Source organism: Bos taurus, chromosome 17, assembly GCF_002263795.3.
Source record: "Bos taurus isolate L1 Dominette 01449 registration number 42190680 breed Hereford chromosome 17, ARS-UCD2.0, whole genome shotgun sequence".
Taxonomy (NCBI): Eukaryota; Metazoa; Chordata; class Mammalia; order Artiodactyla; family Bovidae; genus Bos; species Bos taurus.
The window spans coordinates 63,936,296-63,964,166 of NC_037344.1; the positions used below are offsets into that span (position 1 = coordinate 63,936,296).

Below are 27,871 nucleotides of genomic sequence, written 5' to 3' on the forward strand. Positions count from 1 at the left end.
TGGAATAGGCAGGTGGCAGCAATTGCTTGGCGCACAGGTCGATGAGCGTGCTAGGGCTTAGGAAGGAAATTTGTGAAGGTCATTCAGGAGGTGTGTGCACGCCGTCTCGGGGAAAATTATTACCAAGCAATCGCCAGGGGATTTTTAGGAGAAGAAACTTGGTCTTTGTGTGCTCGTATTCTACACTCCCCTAGAGGTGTCCTCTCTGCTGTGAAATTCTTGACCCCCTCAGAATTGTCAGGCTAGAAGGAGGGGGATACATAAGTGAGTATGAATTGGCTTTTCCAGAGATGGCCTGGGACATGGGATATTTAACCCATCTGTGTTTTCATCCACACCTGATCAAGCCCACCAAGGCAGAACAGACTCTAAGGGAGAAACAGTCTTGGACCACCTGGTGTTCTGGTTCGGCCATGCTGACTGGCAGGTGAAGACATGCGGATCCCGATCCCCCTTCTCCCTCTGGGATCAGGCAGGATTTGGACGAGGATGACCTGCCCTCCCCCATACTGGATGATGATGCGCCCGCCACCCAGTGCTCCACCAGGACCGGAGGCCGCCTTAACGCCCGACCCAGGGCCAGGTGAAGTTCCTGCAGCAGCCGCTGCTCCTCCGCCAGGTCTCCCAGAGGTCATAGAGCTGCCACCTCGGCAGGCTCTGATCCCGGTGGTAGAAGCCTCTAGCCAACACTTCCAGGATCCGGCTCCAGCCAAACCACCCAAGCTATACCCGCCTCTCCTCTCCCAGTGAGTACTGACAGGAAGGGGAAAGGAGACACCAGAATCAAACAGAGGCTGCGCTCCTCTAAGGAGCCAGAGGAAAGGGCCCCCACTACAAATGCCCCTCAGAGAGTTACAGCAGCCTCCGGTTCAGGGGACAGACGGCCACCACCAGCAGCTCCACCGTAGCCTATTATTACCAGATTAGGCTAATGGAGACTGTTTTTCGAATTATTACCAGATTAGGCTAATGGAGACTGTTTTTCGAATTATTACCAGATTAGGCTAATGGAGACTGGTTTTCGAATTATTACCAGATTAGGCTAATGGAGACTGTTTTTCGAATTATTACCAGATTAGGCTAATGGAGACTGTTTTTCGAATTATTACCAGATTAGGCTAATGGAGACTGTTTTTCGAACCCACTGCCCTGCATCGGATGACATAATCCAACTATTCGTCTCCCTCTTCAGCACTGAGGAGAGACACAGGATCCTAACTAAGGCCAGAAAATGGTTAAGAGCGATGGCACCTGAGGGTACTGCAAACCCGCTGCGGTGGGCAGAACCAGCCACCCTGACGAGAGGCCCAGTGGGGACTGTAACACAGAGGAGGGAGGGGCCACCTCGAGAGATACCAGGCGGCTATTTTACAAGGTCTCAAGAGCGGGGCCCGAAAAGCTACGAGTATTGCAAAACCCTCCAGATGTGATTCTAAGGGAAAGCGAATCACCCTCTGAGTTCTCCGAAAAGACTGTGCGAGGCCTATAGACCCAGCCAGAGGCTGCTGGGTCTCAGATGGTGATAAATGCAGCCTTTGTGTCTCAAGCCTACCCCGAAAATGTCAGATGGGGGGGCACCAAGTGACTCAGGAATTTTTAAACATCTCTGAATGCCCAGTACCTTTGTTAGGAAGAGACTTGCTGTCTAAATTGGGGGCACAAGTGACCTTTCCCCCCACGAAAGGCCCACTGTTCGAGTGGGCTCCACCACCTATTTACTCTTCCTCTCGGTAACCCCTCAAGATGAATGGAGGTTGCACGATCTCCGGGAAGGGAAACTGGACGGGCTAAACAGTTGAGAGAGAAAGTTAACTCAACAATTCCGAGATCTGGGCAGAAGACAACCCCCACCTCCACCCACCGCCCCAGGCTTGCAAAACAAGTCCCACTGGTAATAGAACTCAAACCCGGTACAATGACGTCAGCACCTGCCATGGGCCTGCCAGACCTTGCTAAGCCGTTTACTCTTCACGTGACTGAAAAGGATAAGGTGGCTATGGGAGTGTTGTCCCAGATTATGGGAACTTGGGACAGACCAGTGACTTATCTCTAATCAGCTGGACAATGTTGCCACTGGGTGGCTGGGAATCTTAGGGGTAGTTGCTGCAGTTGCCTTACTGGTCCAGGAGGCAACCAAGCTGACTTTGGGCCAAGATTTGTTCGTAAAAGTCCCGCATGGGGTCAACACTCTCCTGCGAGGGGACCCCCATAAATGGCTGTCGACATCCTGGATTACTCAATACCAGGGACTATTATGTGAGAACCCCCATGTTACTACTGAGCCTTGTCAAGCCCTGAATCCGGCCACTCTCCTTCCTGTGGGAGAAGGTGGGCCCTCACATGATTGCGAGGAAATATGCCAGCAGACCTGACTTAGAGACCAGCCAATCCCGGACCCAGATTGGGTCCTGTCCACCAAGGGCACCAGCCTGGTGAGACAAGGACAATGACGGGATATGCAGTCGTCATGGAAGAAACCATCGCTGAGGCTCGCTCTCTGCCATCACACTGGTCCCCTCAACAGGCCGAACTATATGCTCTAATCCAGGCCCTCCAGCTGTCAAAAGGGAAGAAGACAAACATTGACAGACTCCAGTATGCTTTTGCCACACGACAGGGCTCTGTATAAGGAGAGAGGCCTTTGACAGCTAGTGGAAAAGATATTAAAAATAAGGAAGAAATTAAGACCCTATTAGATGCTGCCTGGGAACCAGAAAGGGTTGCAGTCATACACTGCTGAGGACGTCAAAAAGAGGATACCCCCCGGGCTCAGGGAACAGACTGGCAGATAAGACCACTAAACAAGCAGCCGAGGGCTTGGGGGTGACAAGTGAAGCCCCTATTAAAGCTCATTTTGGCAGAGCTGCCTGAGCTAACGCTGGACTCTCCAAAATACAATGAAGCCCAAAACCAACTAGCCAAAGCAGAAGGGGCCATCAAGACTGAAAAGGGATGGTGAGAATTGCCAGGTGGCCAATTATTGGTACCGGAGGAGCTGGCACCCACTCTGGTAAGCCAAACACACCAAGCGACCCATCTAGGCCGTGATAAACTGGAAGAGCTAGTTCGAAAATATTTCTTGGTTCCCCGCCTCTCTTCCTAATGCAGGACAGAATCTCAGAACTGTACTGCCTGCTCACAGGTCAATGCTGCCTCTCGGCATGGACAGAAACCTCCAGGGATTCAGCTAAAAGGCATGCTGCCCTTTGAACACCTGGAAGCGGACTTCACTGAAATGAAACCTCACCAACACTACCATTACCTGCTGGTCATGGTATGTACGTTCCTGGGATGGATAGGAGTTTTTCCTCCCCTGACTGAAAGAGCATCAGAAGTAGCCCAGTGCCTGCTTGGGGAAATAGTTCCCAGATTTGGACCTCCTACTAGCATTGGATCAGACAATGGCCCGGCTTCCATAGCTGATTTAGTACAATAAGTAAGCAAAACTTTAAACATAAAATGGAAACTGCACACTGCATATAGGCCCCAGAGTTCTGGGATGGTGGAAGGAACCAGCTGGACACTTAAAGAGACACTATCCAAGTGGCTCATAGAGACTGACTGCTCCTGGGTGGACTTGCTTCCGACAGCTCTGCTCAGACTCAGGATGACCCCACGGTCCCATGGCTCTTCTCTGTACGAAATTGTGTATGGGAGGCCCCCTCCCATAATAAAACAGGTGTCAACAAATTTGCCTCAGGTAGAGGGGATGAGATTTCACAGCAGATGGAACAACTGGGTAAGGTAATAAATCAGGTAACTAAGTTTGTACAAGAAAGGGTGCCGTTCCCCCTTGGGGAACAGATTCATAAGTTTACGCCTGGTGACCAAGTATGGGTCAAAGATTGGAAACATGATTTACTAGCCCCTCAGTGGAAGGGCCCTTACACTGTTATTCTAACTGCCCCTACTGCAGTTAAAGTTGCAGGTATTGCCCCTGGAGTTCATCATACAAGGGTGAAGACAGCAAACGACGCAGACCCAGAAAACGCTCAGTGGACTGCGCAGAGGGGCCCCCCTGACCCTCGGGAGGCCTCGGGAAAAGAAGATCCCGGATGAGCCCCTTCAGGATGAAGCCGCATGATCGACTCCTGCTGCTTGGCCTCATCAACGTGCATATTCCTACACAGACTTCACAATACCTCCAGCTGTTGGGTATGTGGGGCTATGCCTCTGTCTGTGATGGATGGACTTCCCTGGTGGGTGTCACCGCTCCACCAAGAAGATTTTAAATCACTCTGCTCTTTTCTGGGACGACAAAAAGAGGCTTTGCTTTCTCTTGTCAATCATAATCTTTCCCTGCTCTCTTGCTGTAAGCCAGACCTACAGTCAGTAGACTCAGCTCATGGGGTTACATCTTATGTAAACACCAGTTTCACAGAAGTAACAAAAGTGGTAATTCAGAATAGAATGGTTTTGGACATGCTCACAGCTGTTCAAGGGGGAACCTGTGCTATAATTAAGGTTGAATGTTGTGTATATATTCCTGATTTATCTAGCAATGTATCAGATGCTTTAGATGATATGAAAAAAAAAAAAAAAAAAAACAGGTAAGAGCAATGTAAAATGAAAACATTCCTTTCTGGACTTTGGTACTATCTTGGGTAAAGGGTGATTGGTGGAAAACTATATTTACCATTGTTATAGTTGCCTTGATAGTTCTGCTCTGTGGACCCTGCATTTTACAATATATTATGAACTTTGTAAGCCAAAGGTTGGTGTCGTTCTCCCAAATTGGCGGTCGGAGAGCCAGGGAGAAATATATCCCTATGAATGATGCTCATACTATGAGTTAAGAGCATCAAGAGGGGGGAATAAAGGAGGAAACAGAACAGGCTCTATCTTGAAAGCAGGACTCCATCTTGGGCCAGACTGTGGACTTTGAGCTATATGCCCAGGATCTATGGAAACGACATACCAACTGGAAAACCAGGCCCCCAGAAGGAAGAGCCCCAGGGCTCTCCATCGCTAAAAGAATACCCTAATTTTCTGTGTAACCGAATAGAATCATACATTCTATTATGCTTCTTGGGGTGTGACCACAGGCCTATTGATAATTGTCCACTGTTAACTACCTAGGTTTAAGGCACATGAATCGCAGGTTAACTTTGATTGTCAGGGAATTTTGGGAGGTGGGTTTGGGCACGTACACTTAGGGTATATAAGGTTTTCACAAAAACTGGTTGGGGTCCTTGGCTAAGAGGAGACTCTGCCTGGGCCCGCTGGTGTAATAAACTGTACTCTACTATCTGCATCGCCCTTCTGAGTGAATGTGTTTCCCGGAACACGTGGCTACAACGCTAGAACACAGCAGAGGTTCTTTCAGGCTGTCGGAGTCGTGGTTGATGGAGGCTCTTTCCTGCTCTCTGCTCACCGCATTTCCCATGTTTTCTACCTGCAACTATTGTATTCCATTCATAATTTGGGAGGGGAGGTGGCAAAGTCCAATAATAGTCACAACAGAAACAAAGCCAGTGGGACTTCCCTGTGGCCCAGTGGTTGGGAAACCGCCTTGTAATGTAGGGGATGTGGGTTCGATCCCTGATCAGGTAACTAAGATCCACATGCCTCTGAACAACTAAATTCACGAGCCACAGCTAGAGTGTCTGTGCAGCAACAAAAGACTCTGCATGCCACAGTGAAGACCCGACACAGCAAACAAATCAATAGTAGTTTCACACTTCACTATAAAAAGCAAACAAAAAAAAATAACTGGAAAAAAAAACAAATCCACTGACCGCACCCCTGGGACAGTCCCACCTGGGATGGACCTATAGGTGTTTGTTTTCAACAATCAACTTGATGGATGTGGTTACAGTATTTGAATTTCTGCTTTTTCTTTTTTTGGAGGTGGGATCTTAGTTCCCCGACCAGGAATTGAACCCATACCCAGGGCAGTGAGAGCACCAAGTTCTAACCACTGCACTGCCAGGGAATTCCCTTGAGTTTCTGCTTTCATCACTGGAGGAAGACTTGTTTTACAGTTGTTAATTATCTGTTGGATGAATCAACAAATAAATGAATATTCATCAGGAGGCAGGGACACAGTCCCTCCCTTGGGGTTTCCATCATTGCTTTGGCTCTTGCCAACCTGAGCTTCTTTCTGCTTAGATTATAACTAGTTGTTACATACAAGGTCATCTGCCCCAACTAGACCACAGTCTTCTGGAAAGCCAATGTCCTGGCCTGGAGCCCTGTACTCACAGGAGATACTCAACAAATGATTTTGAGAGGAGGGAAGGAAGGTGGGGGGGGGGAGCCTCATGTCTCCTGCTTGCCACATAGCCACCTTCAAAGCACTGGCATAGCCGGTTGCTTGGCTGCACAGGGAAGGGTGTAGACCCCACCGCAACGCTGCACCTCCTGGTTACGGGGACAAAGTCTGAGTTACCTTATAACGGGGGCACAGGTCTCAGTCTCGCCTGCGGCATGAGCAGTCTCCAGGGACAGGGTCCCCAGGCTGGCCCGGCTGCCCTTCCGGGAAGACTGTCGGAACAGGGCAGCACCAGCATCTTCATCGGAGGAGTTGTCATCAAAAGAGCCCAGGATGAAGTTGGTCATCAGCTGTCTCTTGATGTGTGCCTGCTTCCTGTCTTCTCTGGAGAGGGTTCTGGCTCGCTGGCCCTGGGGCCTGGCTGGCGCGGACAGGTCATTGGTATTTGGGATCTCCGGGCCTTCAGTCTCTGACCCGTTGGCTTGGCGTGCTGGGGAGGCGTCATCAGACGAGAGGGGGTTTCCTTGGGGATTCTGTGGCAGAGGTGATTGGGAGGGCCTCTGCTGGCAGGTGTCTTGGGGTCCTTTGTGGGAGGCCAGCTCAGCCTGGCTAGGGGTCTTTGGCAGAGGGCTGCTGTTGCAGTCTTCCTGCGGTGGCTCCTGGGATCCCTCTGAGGCTGGAATCGGCTCCTGACTCGGGGTGAAGCTCACTTTCCGTTTACTCTTGGTGACTTGCTTGGAGTCTGACATTTTCCCTCAGCTTTTTAATTGGGAAAAGGTCAGGCAGGAGAAAATCAGACAAGATAGAAAAAGAAGCAGGATCATTCAGAAAATCTGTAAGGAGAACAAGAGAGCCATTTTAGGATCTATGCAATCATGTTACCTGGCTTCTTAAAGGAGCTGGTGGCAAAAGCCAGTTGGGGTGCTATATTCGGCAGAGAGAGCTAGAAGGGAGAAGCACTAGACAGGGAGCGGAGAAGGAGCTCTCCTCCCCCAGCTCTGCCCATCATGAGCTCTGGGGTCTGTGGCATGTTTCTTAACTTCTAATTATAGACACTGCTACTGCTGCTGCTGCTAAGTCACTTCAGTCGTGTCCAACTCTGTGTGACCCCATAGACGGCAGCCCACCAGGCTCCCCCGTCCCTGGGATTCCCCAGGCAAGAACACTGGAGTGGGTTGCCATTTCCTTCTCCAATGCATGAAAGTGAAAAGTGAAAGTGAAGTCGCTCAGTCGTGTCCGACCTCAGTGACCCCAAGGACTGCAGCCTACCAGGCTCCTCTCTCCATGGGATTTTCCTGAGACATGCATAAATCATGAAAATGCATGTGAGAGAGAACTCAATGAGATTAGGTACATTGAAAGACTGTTACAGAGTCACTGGGCTTCTCTAGTGGCTCAGGTGGTAAAGAATCTGCCTGCAATGCAAGAGACCTGGGTTTGATCCCTGAGTCAGGAAGATCCCCTGGAAAAGGGAATGGCCACCCACTCCAGTATTCTTGTCTGGAGAATCCCACGGACAGAGAAGCCTGGTGGGCTAAAATCCATGGGGGTCACAAAGAGTCGGACACAGCTGAGCGAGTAACACTTTCACTTTTCACTCATAGCATCATTATTCATAATATCTCCAAAGCTGAAACATCCCAAGTGCCCACTGATAAAAGCCACTGACAAGATGTGGTGTGTCCATACAATGGAATATTGTTCAGCCACTAAAAAGAATAAACTTTATGCTAAGTGAAGACAAACAGTTCCGGCAGACCACATATGGTGTAGACAATACATCTGGATTAGGCAGAATTGATAGATATGGAAAGATTAGCAGTTGCCTGGGGCTAATGGGGTGGAGATGAAGGTTAATTGTACAGGGTTTCTGACTGGAGTGATGAAAATGTTCCAAAACTGATTGTGGTGATGGTTTCACCACTCTGTGAATAGATGAAAAACTGCAGAATTGTGCACTTTAAGTGAGTGAGTCATATGGTATATGAATTATACCTCAATAAAGCTTTTCTTTAAAAGAAAAAAAAAGGGTAGGGGGACTTCCTTGGTCCAGTACTTAAGAATGTGCCTTCCAGTGTAGGGGACACAGGTTCAGTCCCTGACTGAGACACTAAAATCCCAATGCCTCTAAGCGTGTGGATGACTACCAGGCCACAAGCCACAACCAGGTAAGAGCCCACGTGCCGCAAGGGAGATCCCACATGCTGCAACTGAGATCTAACGAGCCAAATAAATAAGCACTTAAAAAAAAAAAAGACTTCAGGGGCTTCCCTGGTGGCTCAGTGGTAAAGAATCCACCTAATGCAGGAGACACAGGTTCCGTCCCCAATCCGGGAAGATCCCACATGCTGAGGAGCAACGGAGCCCATGCACACAGCTACTGAAGTCCATGCACCCTAGAACCCATGTTCCACAACAAGGGAAGAGGCTGCAATGAGAAGCCCGGGGCACTGCAACTAAAGGATAGACCCCTGATTGGGCAGCTAGAGAAAGCCCTTGGGCAGCAACGAAGACCCAGCAGGGCCAAAAATGAATACACAAATTTTTTTTTTAAAGACTTTATTATATTCCAATTTGTAGATGAAAGGGATTGTTGGCTTCTAGAATCATCAGGACTTGCTGAAATGTGGTTTGGGTTATTTTCTGGGTAACACACAGGGTCAGAAGATGTTTCTCTTTTCATGTGCTCAAGTTTCCTTTTAAAGAAAAGTCAGTTAAGGGTTGGTCAATGTTAATCAATGTAACAAACCACTTTAATAGAACAAAGCGGGGAAAAAAATTGATCATCTCAATGAACACAGAAAAATCCAACACCATGGGGAATTCCCGGTGATTAGGACTTTCAGCTTTCACTGCCAAGGGCCTGGGTTCGATCCCTGGTTGGGGGAACTAAGATCCCAGAAGCCAAATGGCATGGCCAAAAAAAAAATCCAACACCCTTTAATAACAACATTCAGAAAAGCAGGAATAGAAAAGGACTTCAACAGAGTAAGGCACACTGATGAAAAAAAGTACAGTAAATATATATTCAGTGTTGAAAGATGGTAAGCTTTCTCCTAAGATCTGGAACAAGACAAGGATGCTCACTTTTATCACTGCTATTCAACATCCTACTGAAAGTTCTAGCCAGAGCAACTAAACAGGAAAAAGGAATAAAAGGCATCCAAATTGAAAAGACATAAAATCACCTCTGTCCACAGATGCCATGAGCCTATATACAGAAAATCCTAAAGAACTACCAAGAAATGCTAACAAAGGTAGTAAATTAAGTGATTGTTGGATATAAGATCAATACACAAAAATCAGTTTTGTTTCCATACACCAACAATGAACAATCTGAAAAGGGAATTAAGAAAATAACTCCATTTACAAAATCACATTCCAAAGAATTAAAATACCTAGGAATAAATTTAATCACAATGGTGAAAGACCTATAGACTGAAAACTAAGAAACGTTGCTGAAAGAAATTAAAGAAGACCTAAATAAATGGCAAGACATCCCATGCTCATGGGTTGGAAGACCTACTTTTGTTAAGATGATGACACTACCCAAAGCAATCTGCAGATTCATATGGAATGGCAAGGGGCCCCAGACAGCCAAAACAATCTTAAGAAAGCAAAACAAAGTTGGAGGACTCACACTTGCCAATTTTGAAACTTACTACAAAACTGTAGCATGGTATGAGAATCAAGAGACATATAGACAAATGGAATAGAATCGAGGGTCAAAAAGTAAACCCATACATCTATGATCAGTTGATATTTGACAAATATCAGGCTTCCCTGGTGGCTCAGCTGGTAAAGAATCTGCCTGCAATGTGGGAGACCTGGGTTCAATCCATGGGTTGGGAAGATCCCCTGGAGAAGGGAAAGGCTACCCACTCCAGTGTTCTGGCCTGGAGAATTCCATGGACTGTATAGTCTATGGAGCCACAAAGAGTCGGACACGCCTGAGCGACTTTCACTTCACTTCAGCTCACTTCACTTTTGGGAAGATCCCCTGGAGAAGAGAAAGGCAAGAGTCTCTTCACCATGTGGGTCTGGGAGAGATGGCTTGAAGCAGGCTACAATTTTGATTTTCAGATGTCATTTCTGAAGCTGCATTCAGGAACACCAGCTGGTGTCTCCATAGCAGTTCTGAAGAGTGCCAAGCAGAAGACCTTGTACAAATGTGGCTGATTTTAGGTACACTTTAAATGTACACGTTGGTGGGTCTTTCCGAGGGTCCAGTGGCTAAGACTCCACGCTCCCCGTGCAGGGGGCCGGGGTTCGATCCCTGGTCAGGGAACAACTGCCACAAGTAAAAGTGCATGAGCCACAACCACAGAGCCCCGGTGCAGCTGAACACATGAATATTTCTGAAAAATAAATGTACTCGTTGGAGGTTTTGAGAAATAAGAAACTATAAGTGCATTAAATGGAAATGCTGAGCTGCCCACTACTCTAAACAGAAAACCACTTGAGATATTGCTGAGAAAATAAAAGAGCAAAAACACGCTGCAATGGTTCGAGGTTTTGGAACCCTGAGGATGCAGTCTTCACATTGACTCCCACTGGAAAACCAGCCACTCTCTGGTTTTATATGACACGGGCACCCTGATAACTTGCTGGCTGTGTGAATGGATGGCTGATGGGGGCTGCAGGTAGAAGGACGGAGAGGTGGTGCGTGGAGAGGGGTCAAGTGGATGGGCAGACGGGCGAGATGGCGAGAAACATGCATGGTAAGCAATTGAGGGCTGGTGGGTAAAGCAGCCAAGCTCTAAACTGGGCGCTAATGAATGGAAGGGATCAGCAATTCCCCTCACTTTGGCCTCCTTTCTCACTTTAAGATCTGCTGTTAATTCTGATAGGGGCCAGTGGACCTAACATCCCAAATCTACCTTGCAGAGGTTCAGTTCAGTTCAGTTCAGTCGCTCAGTTGTGTCCGACTCCTTGCGACCCCAGGAATCACAGCACGCCAGGCCTCCCTGTCCATCACCAACTCCTGGAGTTCACCCAGACTCACGTACAACGAGTCAGTGATGCCATCCAGCCATCTCATCCTCTGCCGTCCCCTTCTCCTCCTGCCCCCAATCCCTCCCAGCATCAGAGTCTTTTCCAATGAGTCAACTCTTCGCATGAGGTGGCCAAAGGACTGGAGTTTCAGCTTTAGCATCATTCCTTCCAAAGAAATCCCAGGGCTGATCTCCTTCAGAATGGACTGGTTGGATCTCCTTGCAGTCCAAGGGACTCTCAAGAGTCTTCTCCAACACCACAGTTCAAAAGCATCAATTCTTTGGCGCTCAGCCTTCTTCACAGTCCAACTCTCACATCCATACATGACCACAGGAAAAACCACAGGCTTGACCAGACGGACCTTTGTTGGCAAAGTAATGTCTCTGCTTTTGAATATGCTATCTAGGCTGGTCATAACTTTCCTTCCAAGGAGTAAGCGTCTTTTAATTTCATGGCTGCAGTCACCATCTGCAGAGGTTACCTGCACAAAAAAACTCAGAGTCTTTCCCTATATTCTTTTTTTTTATTTGTTTGTTTTTAAATCTGGCTGCACTGGGTCTTGGTTGTGGCAGGAGGGACCTTTCTGTTGAGGCACGTGGGATCTTTAGTTGCAGCATGTGGGATCTAGGTCCCTGACCAGGCATCGAACCCCGACCCCCTGCATTAGCATCAGGAAGCATTTAACAGGAGGCTTCCTGTGTGCTGTTTTGGATCTGTCATGAATCCTCTGTCCCTTATTAATTCCTGAATATTCAGGAATTAAGTGCAATAGCAAGCTTAGGAATTAGGAGTAGGGGTTTAGGAATGCATGTATTTCCTTCGTTAGTTTTTCCATACGGTGATAAGTAACTATTTACGACCCTCTTCCTTTTTATGAACCATACGGTTGAAGTGATTATTTACAACCCTCTCTCTTTCATATGGATGACCTCATGTTTCCTTGATAACTTGTAAGTTTTGATTTTATCTCTGCCGAAAATAGCTACCTTGTAAGGCAGTATAAATACCCACACAATGTTGAATAAAACACCTTTGCTCCATCAGAGCTTGGGTCCCCGTGTCCTCTCTCTCTCTCTCTCTTTTTCTCTCTCTCTCAGGCTATTTCTCTGGAGCGCAGAGCCCGCTGTGTTCACTTTCCTGCCCAGGCTTCTGAGACCCTCTCGAGAAGGCGCTCTGCGCCTTCACCCCATCGAGAGGGCACCAGGTGCCTTTGTGAACAGCGCAAGCCCCGTGTCAGGAGCTTTACTGGTTTTCTGCATAAACCAAGGAATGTCAGCCTCTTTCTCTCTCCTTTACTTTCTTATCATCGACTCCGGACCACCAGGTTCCGGTCCATTAAAGGACCTCAGCACATTAGGAGCACAGGGTCTCAGCCCCTGGACCAACCTGGAAATCCCCATGTTCCCTACTTTTGCCAGTGTGATGACTGGGGGGAGGGGGGTGGCCCATGGGCCACCACATGAGAACTTTTCACAAGTACATAGAGACAAACGCGGAACTCTCTGAGAAAGCGCCTCTGAGCCTCAGTTTTCTCATCTGTAAAATGGGGATACCAATTCTTGCCCCATTTACAGGCCTCACCGTTGCTCTTTGAATAACCTAGATAGCATTTGTGTAAATGCTATCAGAGGCATCAAGGAGCCATCAAGCATGTACAGTGCCTTCAAGATCCCAATCCTCAGGACAACCTGGTGGATGTTACAACTGCTACGGTCTCTATTTCAGTCCCATTTTACAAGTCAGTAAACTGTGGCTCAGAGTTCAGTTCCTTGACTCTGCTTATACTCAGGCCCATGCCGGTACCTTTCCCACTGCACCACCATCAAAAGTGGATATAAGTAAATCCCATAAAGTGGAGGGTGTTCCCCTGAATACCTGGATACGATCCTAAAGTCAGATACCCAGCCATGAACCTAGAGGGTGGAACCAGGTGTGCACAGCCAGAGTCTAGACGGAGCACTGTGCATGTGGTTCAGACCCACGGGCAATCAAGGCCAGTGACGTCCTTCCCGTGAACCCTGGCAGACAAGCCATGCTGAGCCGCTGCCCTTCACTGACACAACCCAGCTGACCCGAAAACCCAGTGGAGGGCCGAAGCTATTTTTGTTTCTTGCAAACCGAACACAAGCAACAGCTGCCTGGTGCCAGGGCAATTGTGGCCTTGATCGTAACACAGGCAGAAAACCGCTCATTTCCAACAGGTGCTGGCTGGTGGCCGGATGGGGCTGGAGAGGGAAACGGGTCAGGGGTTTGTTTTCCAGCTCTCCCCCACCCTCCCCTGCCGCAGCACACCCAACCATACCTGGCTGGGCCTTCGAGGGACAGAGAAGGGCAGCAAGTCAGTGTTAAACCAGCCATCCGTTCCCTTTCCACAGAGATGAACTCTTGAGCACTCACTGCCACTTACCCCCGCTGCTGGGCCGCTGGCTCCACTCTCGTGTGGGTCCGACAGGCGCCCACGGGGTGACTAAGGGAAGTGGGCCGTGGAGTGTCCTGTTTCAGCAGGAGCCTGGTGTCATGCATCAGGCCAGGGTGGGGGAGGAGTTTGGACCAGCCCGTGCTGTACACGAGTGAGCTTTCTCCCAAGTCAGGCACCCTTATCTGCCATCTGTAAATATAAGCCATTTGCCAAAGTCCTTGCCCTTCTCCCTCCTGTGGGTTCAAACTTGAGTACTTAAGAAGCTGTCTGTGCTCTAAGTGGCTCTAGGGCCCACTGAGCCACCTCCCTCTGGCTTCCCACCATCCTAGAGTTAGAGCCTACTTCACTGCTCATGCAATCACCCACCCTCTCGCCCAACTCCAAGTCTCTAGAGTTTTAAATACTCCTGTAGGGACTTCCCTTGGGGTCCAGTGGTTAAGAATCCACCTCCCAATGCGGAGGACACAGGTTCCATCCCTGGTGAGGAAATTTAGATTGCCTATACCAAGGGGCAACTAAGCTTGCACACCGCAACTACAGAAAGCTCGAGAGCCACAAGGAAGACCCAGTGCAGCCAAAATTAAACAGAAAGCACTCCCATAACCAGGCCAGCTTCTTGGTCCCGTGTATTCACCTGTCAGACACTGGTAGGAGGTGTCCGTCCCAGCACAACCTGGGTTTGGCCAAGGTGAGCCTGATGGAAACAAGCAAAAACATCAGGATGAAGTCCAAGGCCCCTCGGGCTAGCAGGCAATGGTGCAACATGCTTTTGCAAATTCAGAGAGCATTACAGTAATAGAGGATGCTATGCCAGGCCCCCAAGGCGGTCAAACCTGCCAGTAGATAATTAAACCTGCACTCTGGCCCTTAGGTTTGGGGTGTCGCAGGTAACCCTGTGTTTCCCCATAAGCCACTTAGGTTCCCACTGCCAGGCTGAGAGGGGGACATTTGGCAGGTCCAGTGTTCTTGCTTGGTAGGTGAGCAGAGGCCAGAGGTCACATGTGAAATTCATGACACTGCCGTGAGTGGCACCAAGATCCCCCGCTCCAGGCCAGCGTGGGACAATAGTCACTGTAAAGACCCACTGTCCTCAGGTACCTTGGTGGGTGCCCGGGACACTGATGTGGGTTCTCACCTCACACGGGGTGAGTTCTGGGCGAAGGAGCTTCAGCATGCTCGTCGGCAAAACAGTGTAAGGGCGCAGCTCCCAGAGGAGGCGCCAAGAATCCAGAGCGGTCACTCAGGCAGGGCGCTGAGCACAGTTGATCCAAGCAGAGAGCCTCAGGCAGGATGGATCACTGCCCAGTGGCACTCTGCCCCCCAGAGGGTTGTCTCTGACGAATCCTGTCCCCTCTCTGAATGTTTCCCCATCAAGAAAAGGAGGGAAAATCCCCAGCCTCACACATGTCATAGGATTACTGGTAGGATCAACCGAGACCTGTTGAACACCACCCTCCCCTTCTTGCTGAACCAAAATGGAAAGAACACGGCTGGTGATGGTGAGATTCTCCTCCACCAAGGGGCAGAAACAGACTGGGTGTTTCTACGCGGGTGGCCGCCCCAGTCCGACACTGCTCAGGTGCCCGAGTGGGACAGGAAGACCCTCACAGAGAGACACTCCTTGGACCCCCTTCAGCTTTGCAGGCCTGTGGGGCAGGTGGTTTCTTCCAAAGAGGAGGCCATCTGTGGGGCTGCAGCAGATGTTAATTCAGGCTGAATTCATGTCTGTTAATTAAATTCTGTCTGTTCCCTGATCCAACAGAGATGGTCCTGAGAACTGTGTGTGTGTGTGTGTGTGTGTGTATGACTTTTTATGTTATTCAGAGAGATGAGGTTCTTAATTTTATATTTATTTTGCGTTTTTTATTTTTTCTTTTTGCGGCTGTGAGATCTTAGTTCCCTGACCAGGGATCAAACCCACGCCCCCTGCATGGGCAGTGCAGAGTCTTGACCATTGGATGGGCAGGGAAGTCCCAGAGACAGTGGTACGGGACAGGAAGTTTATCCCTAATAGATCAGAGGGGTGTGTCTTCCTGCCAGCAGCGTTTTCTGAGCGCACGGCCACTGTGCTGAGAGCTTCACACACATGGTCTCATCAAGAGGGGCCCCTGAAGTCCTCTACAAAGGCACTGCCTCTTCCTCACCTTCTGTGGGCCCCATCGCCTCCCAGGCTCACACCGATAGGACGCAGGTGGCCACGCTGTGAAGCCCACGCTCCTAATCTTCATGTCCTCCTGCTCTCTGTGCACAATTTCCCCCATAAGCCCCGAGGAAGGTCCTAAAACCCCAGACCTGAGAAGTGACTGTTGGGGGCGCTGCTTGGGTTCTTAGAGCCCTGGCTTTGTTTTTAAATCTCTGCATCCACGCCTTTAAGAAACTAAAATGCAACAAGAAATAAATAACAAAATGACTTCTCTAGCCTCGGGGGTTCTTCTCCTGGGAAAGGTTTTGGGAGAGATGGGAGAGTTCTACCCAAAGGGAAAAATAACCTTTTAAAATCAAGATTTAGCCACTAGAATCCCAGAATCAGGAAAAGTCACATCTGGAACGCAGTTCATTTTCTTTTTTTTTGGCCGCACTGTGTAGCATGTGGTATCTTAGTTCCCTAATCAGGGATGGAATTCATGTTATCTGCATTGGAAGGCAGACTCAGCCACGGACCACCAGGGAAGGCTGTGGAAGGCAGTTCGGAAAGAACTCCTTCCAGGTGTGGAGATGGACAGGGGGAAAATTAAAGAGATGACATCTGCTCTGGGCCTTTGAAGGAGGAATAGGAGTTCACCAGGTTGCCAAGGGGGCAGGAAATCTCAAAGAGAATTTGCCCTCAACACCTGCTGGATGGCAAATTTCTAACTCTACTGTCTAAAGATGGGAACTCAGCCAAAGTCACTAAACTGGGAGCAGTAACCAGCAGAATGGTTCTACTGTGAAGGGATAATCATTTGTTTTCTTTAGAAAGTTTGCATCTGAAGAAGATATTTAGGTATAGCTCCCTACAAATGGGGAGACTTGAGAAATCACACTGGCTGTGTAATCCGCAAACCTCACCTTTCCCTGCGACTGTGGCTGAGGGCATCAGTACTGCGTCCACACATCCTGGCCCCCTGAGGAACAGCAAGAGAACTGCAGCCTCCACCTCTGGGAACAGACTCTGTGCTCTGTTATTCTTCAACTACGAACAACAGCTAATAAATAACAACAGCTACCCCTCCCATTATGGGGCTTCCCTGGTGGCTCAGAGGGTAAAGCGTCTGCCTGCAATGCAGGAGACCTGGATTCGATCCCTGGGTCGGGAAGATCCCCTGGAGAAGGAAATGGCAACCTACTTCAGTACTCTTGCCTGGAAAATTCCACGGACGGAGGAGCCTGGTAGGATTGCAAACAGTCAGGATTGCAAAGAGTCGCAGACGACTGAGCAAATTCACTTCTCACCCCTCCCATTATAATGAGCATCCTGCATTCAGGATCTCATTTACTCCTCATGTAGTCCTACGAGGAAAGTATCTTATCACATTTCACAGATCAGGCATGAGAATCCAATGCCCAGAAAGGGGAAGTGAGTTTCCCAAAGTCACACAGCTTTGGAGGTGCATAGAACCCAGCCCTGTTCTGCCTGACTCCAAAGCCTAGACCCCTAAGAGGGGGAGGTGAGCAAACTATTGATTCAATTGATTAACTGGCCACCCTCTTGGATGGATGGAATCAGAAGCCTGGAAGAGACACGGGGAGGGTCGGCAGTTCTGAAACTTGTCACCTGTCAGAACACCTAGGCCTCTGGAGAATCTCAGCAAACACTGATAGAGCAAGCCTGAAATACCAACACCCAGTTGGTCCTAGAATCGAGCAGGTGTGCGGCCTCAGGGGCCACCGATGTAAGAACCCAGCTTCCAACAGGAAAACACATTTGAGAAAAGTCTGTACATTTCAGTTCTTCCTGCAGTCGGGAAAGGCTCAGAATCAGAAGTCCCAGGGTCCTCTGGGACTGTTGACCTGGAAAGGGGCACGTCCCTGGTGCCTGTTACATGGCAGGTGCTGGATTTACACCTGGGGAGACAAATTCAGCTTTGGATGGGGTTGACCTGTGTGTGTGGGGGGGGTGTGCAGGCAAAACCAGCCCGAATGTTTCCAGATTGACCCCTGTCTTGGAGGAATGTAAGAGCAGCGATCCCTCACCTCCAGAGGAAAACTTCCTCTGTGAGCTCAGAGGTCTATTGGGCTCATCTGTCCTGATCCTGTCTCACTGGCATCATTCCTATAGAAACTGCAGAAGCTGACTGTTCTGCGCGCCTGAGGTCCCCTCCACCTTCCAGAGGGAACTCTACCCTCCTTCCTCTCTCTTCCTTCTGTGCCGGGAATTTGCATTCTTCAACCATCACTCATTCACAAGCAGGTAATTCCTGGGCACAGGCGAGGTGCCGGTTGTCATGGATATGGAGCAAACAGAGCAGGAATGGTCCTGCCCAGCCAGGGTTTACACTCTCAGTGGGAAGCAAGTTAAGATCTTGGAGCAAAGTAAGGGCGCAAGCAGGGGCCCTGCCTCAGTCTTAGAGGTGAGGGAAAGCTTTCTCAGGGATATCTCAGCTGAGACGGAAGGTGTGTGACTTCACCAGGCAGAGGTACAGGATCAGGAGGAGACAGAATCTCTCCAGGAACCCTACACGGTCGGCCTGGCGCTGAGAAAAGGGTGGGGTGGGGGTGGGGGTGGGGTAGCAGACGGGGATGGTGAGCAAGGTGGGGGCCACACCTCCTTCTTGGAGCTGGAGAGGGCTGGAGCTATGGAGAGAGCTCAGAGAAGGTGCTACAGCCAGGCCACCCCAGCAGGAATCTCAGCTCTGCCACCTACCTACCAGCAGAGTGGGTAACCCGAGCCTTAGTTTCCCCAACCTCAGCAGCCCACCGGGGCGATTAAATGCACTCACGGGGTGGGTGAATTGTTTGCTGTTGTTCTTTAGTCGATGAGTTGTATCTGACCCTTTGTGACCCCATGGACTGTTGCCCGTCAGTCCATAGGATTTTCCAGGCAAGAATACTGGAGTGGGTTGCCATTTCCTCCTCCAGGGGATCTTCCCGACCTAGGGATGGAACCCACGTCTCCTGCTTGGTAGGCAGATTTTTGACCACTGACCTACCTGGGAAGCCACAGGCGAACTGTTTAGCTTGGTGTAAATGAAGGATGGCCCCTGCCTTGGGGGTCAGGGATCCAATGCCTTGTTTTCCCTGTGAGGTAGAGCTGTTATATGATGGGGACTTCTTCCTCCCGTCACCCCTGGCTCTGTTGGCTGAGCGCCTCCACTCAGGCTGGTTCCCGGGTGGGACCACTGCAGCACCCAGCCTGGAAGGCAGTGGTGTAACTCGGGGCGGGGGGGCACCTCCTTCCCATCTGAGCCATACACCACCCTGGGGACTGCGGTTCACTTTCAAGGCTGCCCCCATGCTTCCTGCCAGCTTTGGAAATGCAGTTGCCAACTTTAGAGCTGAATCGATTGAGCAGCAGCGGTCTCAAGGGCCACTTCCTGCTAAAGTGTAGTGACACAGAAATGCCAAGGGGCGGGGACGGGGTCTGACGGTTGGCTCTGCCCTTGGGACCCAGCCCTCTCACTCTGGAATCCCGGTTTACAATCTCATGAAGTGTAAGCAAGTCGGCCTCACTGATGAGGGATCAGGTTTAGTGCCAGAAATAACCTAGGTGTTTTTTTTTCTTTTTGAGTTTGAAATAATGACACCTATGAGCAACACAGTGTATTGGTTGAAGTATTGGATCTGGAGATGCTAGATTCAAGATTTCTGCTCTTTATTTCCTGCATGATCTTGAGCAGGTTTCCTCACCTCTCTGAGCTTTGGTTTTCTTGAGGATTAGACGGGGATGGTAAGAATGCCTTCCTCCGAGAGTTTTGGTAAGGTTTCAGTTCACTAATATACAAACAATGCAAATCATGAAAGCATGTTTCTTTTATGCATTTCCCATTGGTTGCATTTCCCAGGATGCTTCAAGCCTTGTGCTAAGTACTCTGCCTAAGACCAACTTTAAGCCACAGTTTTCTCTCATGGGGACCAGTGTACCAGCCTCCTGACCCATCTACCTGCCCCCAGTCATGTCTCTCCAGTCCATTACGAACAGAGCAACCACGGGAATCATGTCATAGAGTCACGGAACTTCCCTGATGTCCAGATTATGATTTCTAAGTATATTTCCCACTAAAAGGAACCAGGACCCCTTGGAGAAATGACTGACTCCAGGGCTGGGGCAGACTTGTAAACACAGGAGGTACACCCTGAACGGCCTTCCCTGTCAAAAAAAAAGATACTTAGGGCCAGAAAATAAGACGACAATTGCAGTGGATTGAAATACATCAAATATATTGACATTTTTAAAAATCATGAGGTCATACTGTTATGACAACAAATACAAACCCTGCCCCTCACTGACACCTGGAAGGTTGCCGTGGCATCACTTATTACTTTGGAGACTGAATTACCAAAGAAAGGGATGTGATTGAGCATCTATCCTGCCTTTGCTGTAGGAAAAGACCCTGTATGCTTCAAGGTTACCAAGCGGTGGGTGAAAGTTCTAAGTCATAGAACAGGGATGGCTCATAAACACGGAATGACTGATGGCAGTAGGAAACCATGATTCACAACCATAACGAAATAATAATGTCCTAGGCTCCAACCATCGGTGACTTGTAAAGCCATCTGGGGAAAGGTTGAAGAGGAATTTCACAACGGAGATCAGGTTATCCCCAGACTCTACGATGAGTTGGCATCACTGCTAGTGGGATAATCAGACGTTCTGTTCTTCTCGACAGGACATGAGGAGTATACAGCAACAGCTCTGCATTTGGACCTGAGTTCATTCAAGACTCTAGACTTAATACTTTATTAAGAAGGACAGAGAAGCTTGCTACATGATGCCTTGAGGGTGCTTATTCAGCTTAATCAGCCAAGTCCAGCATGGGGAAAATTCTACAGGACACATGATTCCATTTCTTCAATAAGCAACTGTCATTTAGTAAAGGAGGGTAGTGATTACTTTAGGTGAAAAGAGACTTACTACGACCTTTCGTGGGTCCTGATTTGAACAAAACAACCTCAAAGACAAAATCTTTGAGGTGACCAGAGGACACTGAGCATGAGCTGGATACTGGATAAAGGAAACAGCATTAATTGCGCTGGAGGTAGATAATCATGGCAATGACTTTATATTTTTATTTATTTAACTGGCTGCGCCAGGTCTTAGCTGCAACTTGCAAACTCTTACTGGCAGCGTGTGGGATCTGGTTCCCTGACCAGGGACTGAACCTGGGCCCCTGCACTGGGAGGGTGGAGTCTTAGCCACTGGGCCACCAGGAAAGTCCTGGCAATGGCTTTTGTAAAAAGTCCTCATCTCTTTTAGAGCAATGTACTGAAGTATTTATCTGGCTCTGAGATTTGCTTGAAAATACTCCAGAGAAACAGAACTTGAGTTAATGACAGTAACTTGAGTTACTCAGTAACTCGAGTTACTGAAGTATTCAAGGGAAAAGGTATTGAAGACTATAATTTCTAAGAAATGTGTACAGGACTTCCCTGGCAGTCCAGTGGTTAAGACTCCATATTCATAATGCAGGGACCCAGGTTCAATCCCTGGTCAGGAAATTAAGATCGCGGCCAAAAAAAAAGAAATGTGTAAAAAGTGTAGATAGAGAAACAGACATGTGATGAAGCAAATATAATAAACCGTTACTGGCAGAATCTAAGTGGTGGGTGTATGAGTGCTCACTGTAACTTTCTTTCAGTGTTGTTGTATGTCTGAAAATGTTCATAATAAAATGTTGGAGGAAAATACAGGAGGGAAAGGTGTATGTGTGAGTAGGAGAAACTAGAAGAGCAGAAGGCCAACTGCCATTGAAGGCAGCTGGTGAATGTGTAGGGCTTGCTGTGCTATTATTCACTCTACCTCTGAGTGCGTTTCCCAAAAAAGTTCATTTGTTGTACTAAAAAGTTTAAAAATACATAAAGCAAGACGTAAGGCACCCAGCCTACTGATTAGAACCTGAGTAGTTAATGGGCTTCCCAGGTGCCATTAGCAGTAAAGAACCCACCTGCCAATGCAGGAGACTTAAAAAGAGACTCAGGTTCGATCCCTGAGTCAGGAAGATCCCCTGGAGGAGGAAATGGCAACCCACTCCAGTATTCTTGCCTGGAGAATCCCACAGACAGAGAAGCTTGATGGGCTACAGTCCATGGGGCCACAAAAAACTGGACATGACTGAAGCAACTAGAACACACACACAGTCACTGAGTCACGTCCAAGTCTTGCGACCCCCTGGACTATAGCCCGCCAGGCTCCTCTGGCCATGGGATTTCCCAGCAAGAATAATGGACTGGCCATCATCAAAAAATCCACAAACAACAAGTGCTGGAGAGGGTGTGGAGAAAAAGGAACCTTCTTGTACTGCTGGTGGGAATGTAAATTGATATAGCCACTATGAAGACAGTATGGAGATTCCTTAAAAAACTAGGAATAAAACCCCATATGACACAGCAGTACCACTCCTAGGCATATACCCTGAGGAACCAAAATTGAGAAAGATATATGTACCCCAGTGTTCACTGCAACACTATTTACAATAGCTAAGACATGGAAGCAACCTGGATGTCAATCGACAGATGAATGGATAAAGAAGATGTTGTACATATATACAATGGAATACTACTCAGCCATAAAAAAGAACACATTCAAGTGAGTTCTAATGAGGTGGATGAACTTAGAGCCTATTATACAGAGTGAAGTAAGTCAGAAAGAGAAAAACAAACAGAAACAAGTATATTAACATATATATACAGGGAATCTAGAAAGATGGTATTGATGAATCTACTTATAGGGCAGCAATGAGATGCAGACATAGAGGACAGGCTTTCGGACAAGGGCAGGGGAGAGGAAGGAGAGTGTGAGATGCATGGAGAGAGGGGCGTGGAAGCATAGACACTACCATATGGAGAATAGATAGCCAATGAAAACTTGCTGTATGACTCAGGGGACTCAAACCAGGACTTTGTAGGAACCCAGAGGGGTGGGGAAGGGTGGGGAGTCAGGAGGAAGGTTCACGGGAGGAGACATATGTACACCTATGGCTAACTCATGCTAATGTATGGCAGAAATCAAACCAATATTGTGAAGTGTTCATCAATCAATTAAAAATAAACAAGTATAATTTTTTAAAAAAAAGAATACTGGAGTGGGATGCCATTTCCTTCTCCAGGGGATCTTCCCAAACCCCCCAAGGATCAAACCTGGGTCTCCTGCATTGGCTGATGGATTCTTTACCACTGAGCTACCTGGGAAATTAAAGTGTTTATTTCCCCGTAAAGATCAAGTATCTGGTATAAAGTCATACTCTAATTTCTATCTCAGATCTGAAGGTAACAAGAGGCTGAGGGAGTTTACATGACACCCAAGCAGGGGCACATAAAACTCTTTTGCATGAACACAAAACGCCTTCCCAGAGCTCTTCAAATAAAGTCACGCTCTGGGGATGCTTGCAACTCTGATCACCTGACTTAGGATGGGCTGGGTCTTTCCATATAAAACCTGGAGAGGTCAGTCAGTAAAGAAATCGCATCTTGGAAAAGATGCCCCAAGACACTGTTAGAAGCAAAAATTATTTAGAAAACAATGTCTATACCTTCCAGTTTTTAAATTGAAAAAGACCTGCTTCCTGGGAACTCCCCCTCAGTCGTGCCTGTGTGTGTCAAAATAACAGTAATGACTGACGTGAGACGGGATCAAGAACACAGTGCATTTTCAGAACAAAAAGTCTGAAGGACATAAGGTCTGGGAAGTTTTACACTAAACTGCATCGTAAAGGGGCTTCCCAGGTGGCGCTAGTGGTAAAGAACCGGCCTGCCTATGCAGGAGACCTAAGAAACTCAAGTTCGATCCCTGGTCGGGAAGATCCCCTGGAAGTGGGCATGGCGACCCACTCCAGTGTTCTTGCCTGGAGAATCCCATGGACAGAGGAGCCTGGCGGTGTACGGTCCATAGGGTCACAAGGAGCCAGACACTGAAGCGACTGAGCACACACACACGTGCACTGGTAAAGGTGGGGCTCCCTGGAAGGAGGAGAGAGAGACTGAAGGATGGTTCAGGGAGGAGCCCTATTTTACTACATGCTTGATTCAAGACTTCCTTAGTACTACGCTTTTTAAAAAATGAAAGAAAATCATGTCTTTCTGGCCACAGAGGACACCAGAAATGTTTGACTCTTAACAGTCTGCATTTAAAAAAAAAAAAAAGAGCGAGTTTGAGAAATCAGACATCTATAGGAAACAGAATTCTTTTCCTGATAACAGAAGCTTTGGGAGTCAAAAATCTCCCCCCTTGCCTTTTAGGTAGGCCTAAACTCTTCTGGTTTGGGGAACTGATAAAAGTTTGCACAGGGATCCCCAGCAACATACCCATTTATAGAAGCAAAGAAAGGTCCTTCATCTACACTACATTTCCAGCCCTTTACATCAGCTTCTCACAGCCAGCCATGCTTCTGTCCAGAGGCTGCCCTCGCTATGTGTTAAATTCCTGTTCACCTGGACACTGGCTGTGTGGTCAGTGACCCCAGGGAGAGGAAAGCTCACTTACCACTTATCTCTGCCTCTTTCCTTTCCCCATGTCCTTTCAACTGGGCATCCAGGCTGAATTTTCCAGGTTCACTTTTTGCCGAGGACCTGAATGTCAGCTAGCCAGCTGCTCACTGAGGGGACTATAAATGTCACTTTCAGATGAACTAGCTCCTGCTGTTTAAAAATATCCCTGGGGCACTCCACTCCCAAGGCTGTGAAGAGTGGCATAAGCCAGGCGAAGTGCGAAAAGTTCTGTCACCTCCTTTTAATCCCATTCCTCGCTTTATTTCAAAATCCCTAGATCTCTGAACCACAGGTCATTTAAAGTCCAAGCTGCCATCAGCAATACAGTCATTTTGGCCCTCCTGACACGTGTGGAAAATTAACCCTGAGCAGGTCGTGGGGTGTCCGTGAAATGTCTTCTGGAACAAGCCCACAGTGAAGGCCCAAGATGATCACTTTCAAAAGATCTCCTGGCTTCTCTCCCCGCAATCTCTTGCGTCTCAAGAAAGATTTTGTAAAATCTCTTGAGTCTCAAGGGTCTCAAGGGTCTCAAGGAAGATGCCACCTGATGAAATGTCTCCTATTTTTCAGGACTCAGGGGGAAAAAAAACAGAACCAAACAGCTCTGTTCCCATGCAGGGTCAGATGGCTGTCTCGGGGACTGACGGAGAAGACATAAATCGGCTCTGTGCCACGGTTACAGAGTGTTCCGCAGCTGGGGTGTGTGTGTGGAGGGAGGGGGGCTAGAGGCTTGTAGGACAAAGGTCACGTCCAGATTCGAGCCAGAGCTGGGGCGGGGGGAGCCAAGGCCGCACAAAAGGGCATTCCACTGTGCTCCGAGAAGGGATAAGGGCACCGCAGTTCAGTGGCCTGGCAAGCGGAAAAACCCGTAAGGGCGCTGAACTAACGCACACATGATTTCAGCGGTGGGTATGCCAGGTACAGCTTCACCCTGCCAGAGCGACTTCATTTCTGGGCACGTTTTTCAAGAAGGAAGAGTTAGCAAATAGTGAATCTCATGGGATTTTCTCCAGTGGACTTACAAAGAGGAAGCGTATTTCTTGCCTGCTGCCCGGGTTCTCCTGAAGCCTGGATATCATCAGCGGGAGCCTGGAGTTGGGGAATGAAAAAAATGCAGGTCAAGGACTCAGTCAATGGTGGGGCTTAGGTTGTTTGCCCAGCCTACTTCACTCCAGAAGAGCTCACACAAGCCTGTGGAAGAGCCATCTCTCTAAACGCAGACGTGTCCTCCGATGTCTCCAGGGGGAGCCATTCGTAACTCAGGGAAATTTTTTTAACACTCCATTGAAAATCTCTCCCTAATGACTCCAAAAAATTATGATCTGGGCAGAGGGTCAATAGTGGCAGGACTACTGGGCTTTGAAATCAGATTGATCTGACTCTGAATCCTTGCTCTGTCACCTGTGGCTTTGGGCAAACGGCCAAGCCTGTTTTTTCATCTAAAGACTTCACCGCATGGTTGAGAAGAATAAATGAAACACTACAAACTTCCTTAGTAGTCCAATGCTTGTGAGTCCACCTTGCAACGCAGGGAAAGAGGGTGCGATCCCTGGTCAGGGAACCGAATCCCACATGCCGCGGGGCAACTGAGCCCTCGCATTCTGGAGCCCAAGGGACACAACTAGAGAATTCCATGTGCTGCAAAGCAAGATTCCTCACGATGCAACGGAGATCCCGTGTGGTGCAACGAAGACCTGAAGGATCCTCCAGCCTACCCTCTTATCGTACAGATGGGGAAACCGTGGCTTGAACTGGGGTTGGTGGGTCACATGATCTGTAAGCAGAGGAGGAGTAACAGAAATCCTCAAGTGGCCAAGACCTGCCACCTCCAGCACCCCCACCCTGCATGGTGTAACCCCCGACTCCGGGGGTCCCAGGTGATACCGACGCAGCTCTGAACTCCAGCTGCCCAAGGGGGAGGAGATGGAGCCAAAGCACAGAGAGTTCCTGCAGGTACAGCGAGTCGCCTCGCAAGGGCATTTGCCCTGCTCAACCTTGAAGACTCTGGCTCCTCTACCCTGAATTCTTCCTACCTCCCAGCCACCCTGACACCCCTCGGGACGTCACTGCCTTCCTGGCGTGGCCTCAGCGCCCCCTGGTGGCCACCCAAGGCCCAAGCTGCAGAGTCGGCCCATCGCCAAGCCCAGCTCACATGTGGCTTTTTGCCCAACTGAATTCCAGAGCAGGGTCCCACCCTGGATGCTGCAGCCCAAACCCTTCTCCCGGGGAGCAGATGATTCCACCCACTGAGGCCCATACCAGCTTTGTCCCCAGGGTGCCCCAGTTCTAAGAGTTCCATTTACCAAAATCCCCCTATGGCACAGAGTATCTGATTGTTCATGTATGGATGTGAGAGTTGGACTGTGAAGAAGGCTGAGCGCCAAAGAATTGATGCTTTTGAACTGTGGTGTTGGAGAAAACTCTTGAGAGTCCCTTGGACTGCAAGGAGATCCAACCAGTCCATCCTGAAGGAGATCAGCCCTGGGATTTCCTTGGAAGGAATGATACTAAAACTGAAACTCCAGTACTTTGGCCACCTCATGCGAAGAGTTGACTCATTGGAAAACACTCATGCTGGGAGGGATTGGGGGCAAGAGGAGAAGGGGATGACAGAGGATGAGATGGCTGGATGGCATCACTGACTCGATGGACGTCCCAGTGAACTCCGGGAGTTGGTGATGGACAGGGAGGTCTGGTGTGCTGCGATTCATGGGGTCGCAAAGAGTCAGACACAACTGAGCGATTGATCTGATCTGATCTGATCTGATCGTTACATAGGATTGATTCCGAGTTTCCCTGTTTGGCCCATGGGTCAGCAGGGAGTTGTAGCTTTTTGTCATCAGTGCCAGCCTGGGAAGGGTCTATTCTCCTCCACTGATAGCTACAGGGCAGGTGAGAAAGCTGGATTTGGAGCAGGCCTGCCGGGAGGATGCTGATGCTGACGACCTTTGAAGGCCCTGAGTTCTAAGGACCCACCTGCTCCTTCTCTGACTCAGTCAAGGTTCAGGTGGAAACAGCCAGCCAGAGGGCAAGGGACCTGTCACAGGTATTTGAGCTTAGGTGACTGCTGTCTGCTGTTTAGTTCCCCAGTCGTGTCCAGCTCTTTATGACCCTCCCCCGTGCCGCCCCCATGGTAACCCACCAGGCTCCTCTGCCCATGTAATTTTCCAGGCAAGAATATTGGCATGGGTCGCCATTTGCTACTCCAGGGGATCTTTTTGAACCAGGGATTGAATCTCCATCTCCTGCACTGGTAGGTGAGTTCTTTACCACTGTGCCACCTGGAAAGTGCTAGGTGACTTGCAGGGGTTACTTAATGTAAGCTGTCTCTGGAGGGCTATATCCTTGAGTCTGATGCTGGAGCTTGAAGCCCCGGGCCAGGCTGTCGGGACAGAGGGATCTGAGGCAGCCGGGAGCAAGAAGGTGCTGGAATCCACAGGCACAAGCCCATGCGGAACTAAGTAATCTTAGTTCCTGAGATGGTGTACCAAGAAGGGCACATAGCTTCTGTGGTATTGCCAAAAATGTATAAATTCATAAATCACGGGAAAGACTGAGAACATGTCACAGACCAGCTTTGAACGAGACATCATAGTGAAGTGTAATGTGGCATCCTGGATCCT

General features: G+C 48.9%; 1 protein-coding gene across 3 annotated transcripts in view; it reads right to left on the bottom strand.

Moving 5' to 3' along the window:
* Window positions 1–24,357, bottom strand: part of ACACB (acetyl-CoA carboxylase beta) — a 115,102-nt gene extending 90,745 nt beyond the window's left edge. Inside the window, exons 1-2 of one of the 3 annotated variants that reach the window (NM_001205333.2) lie at window positions 24,244–24,327; window positions 6,392–7,047 (exon numbers count right to left, since the gene is read on the bottom strand). In NM_001205333.2, the coding sequence (NP_001192262.1) occupies window positions 6,392–6,963 (572 nt within the window). In that variant the 5' untranslated portion in view covers window positions 6,964–7,047; window positions 24,244–24,327. Of the gene's footprint in view, window positions 1–6,391; window positions 7,048–13,616; window positions 13,679–24,243 lie in introns of those variants that run through there. The other 2 variants (XM_059875983.1, XM_059875987.1) reach the window with 2 other exon arrangements.
* Between the last annotated feature and the right edge of the window lie 3,514 nt (window positions 24,358–27,871).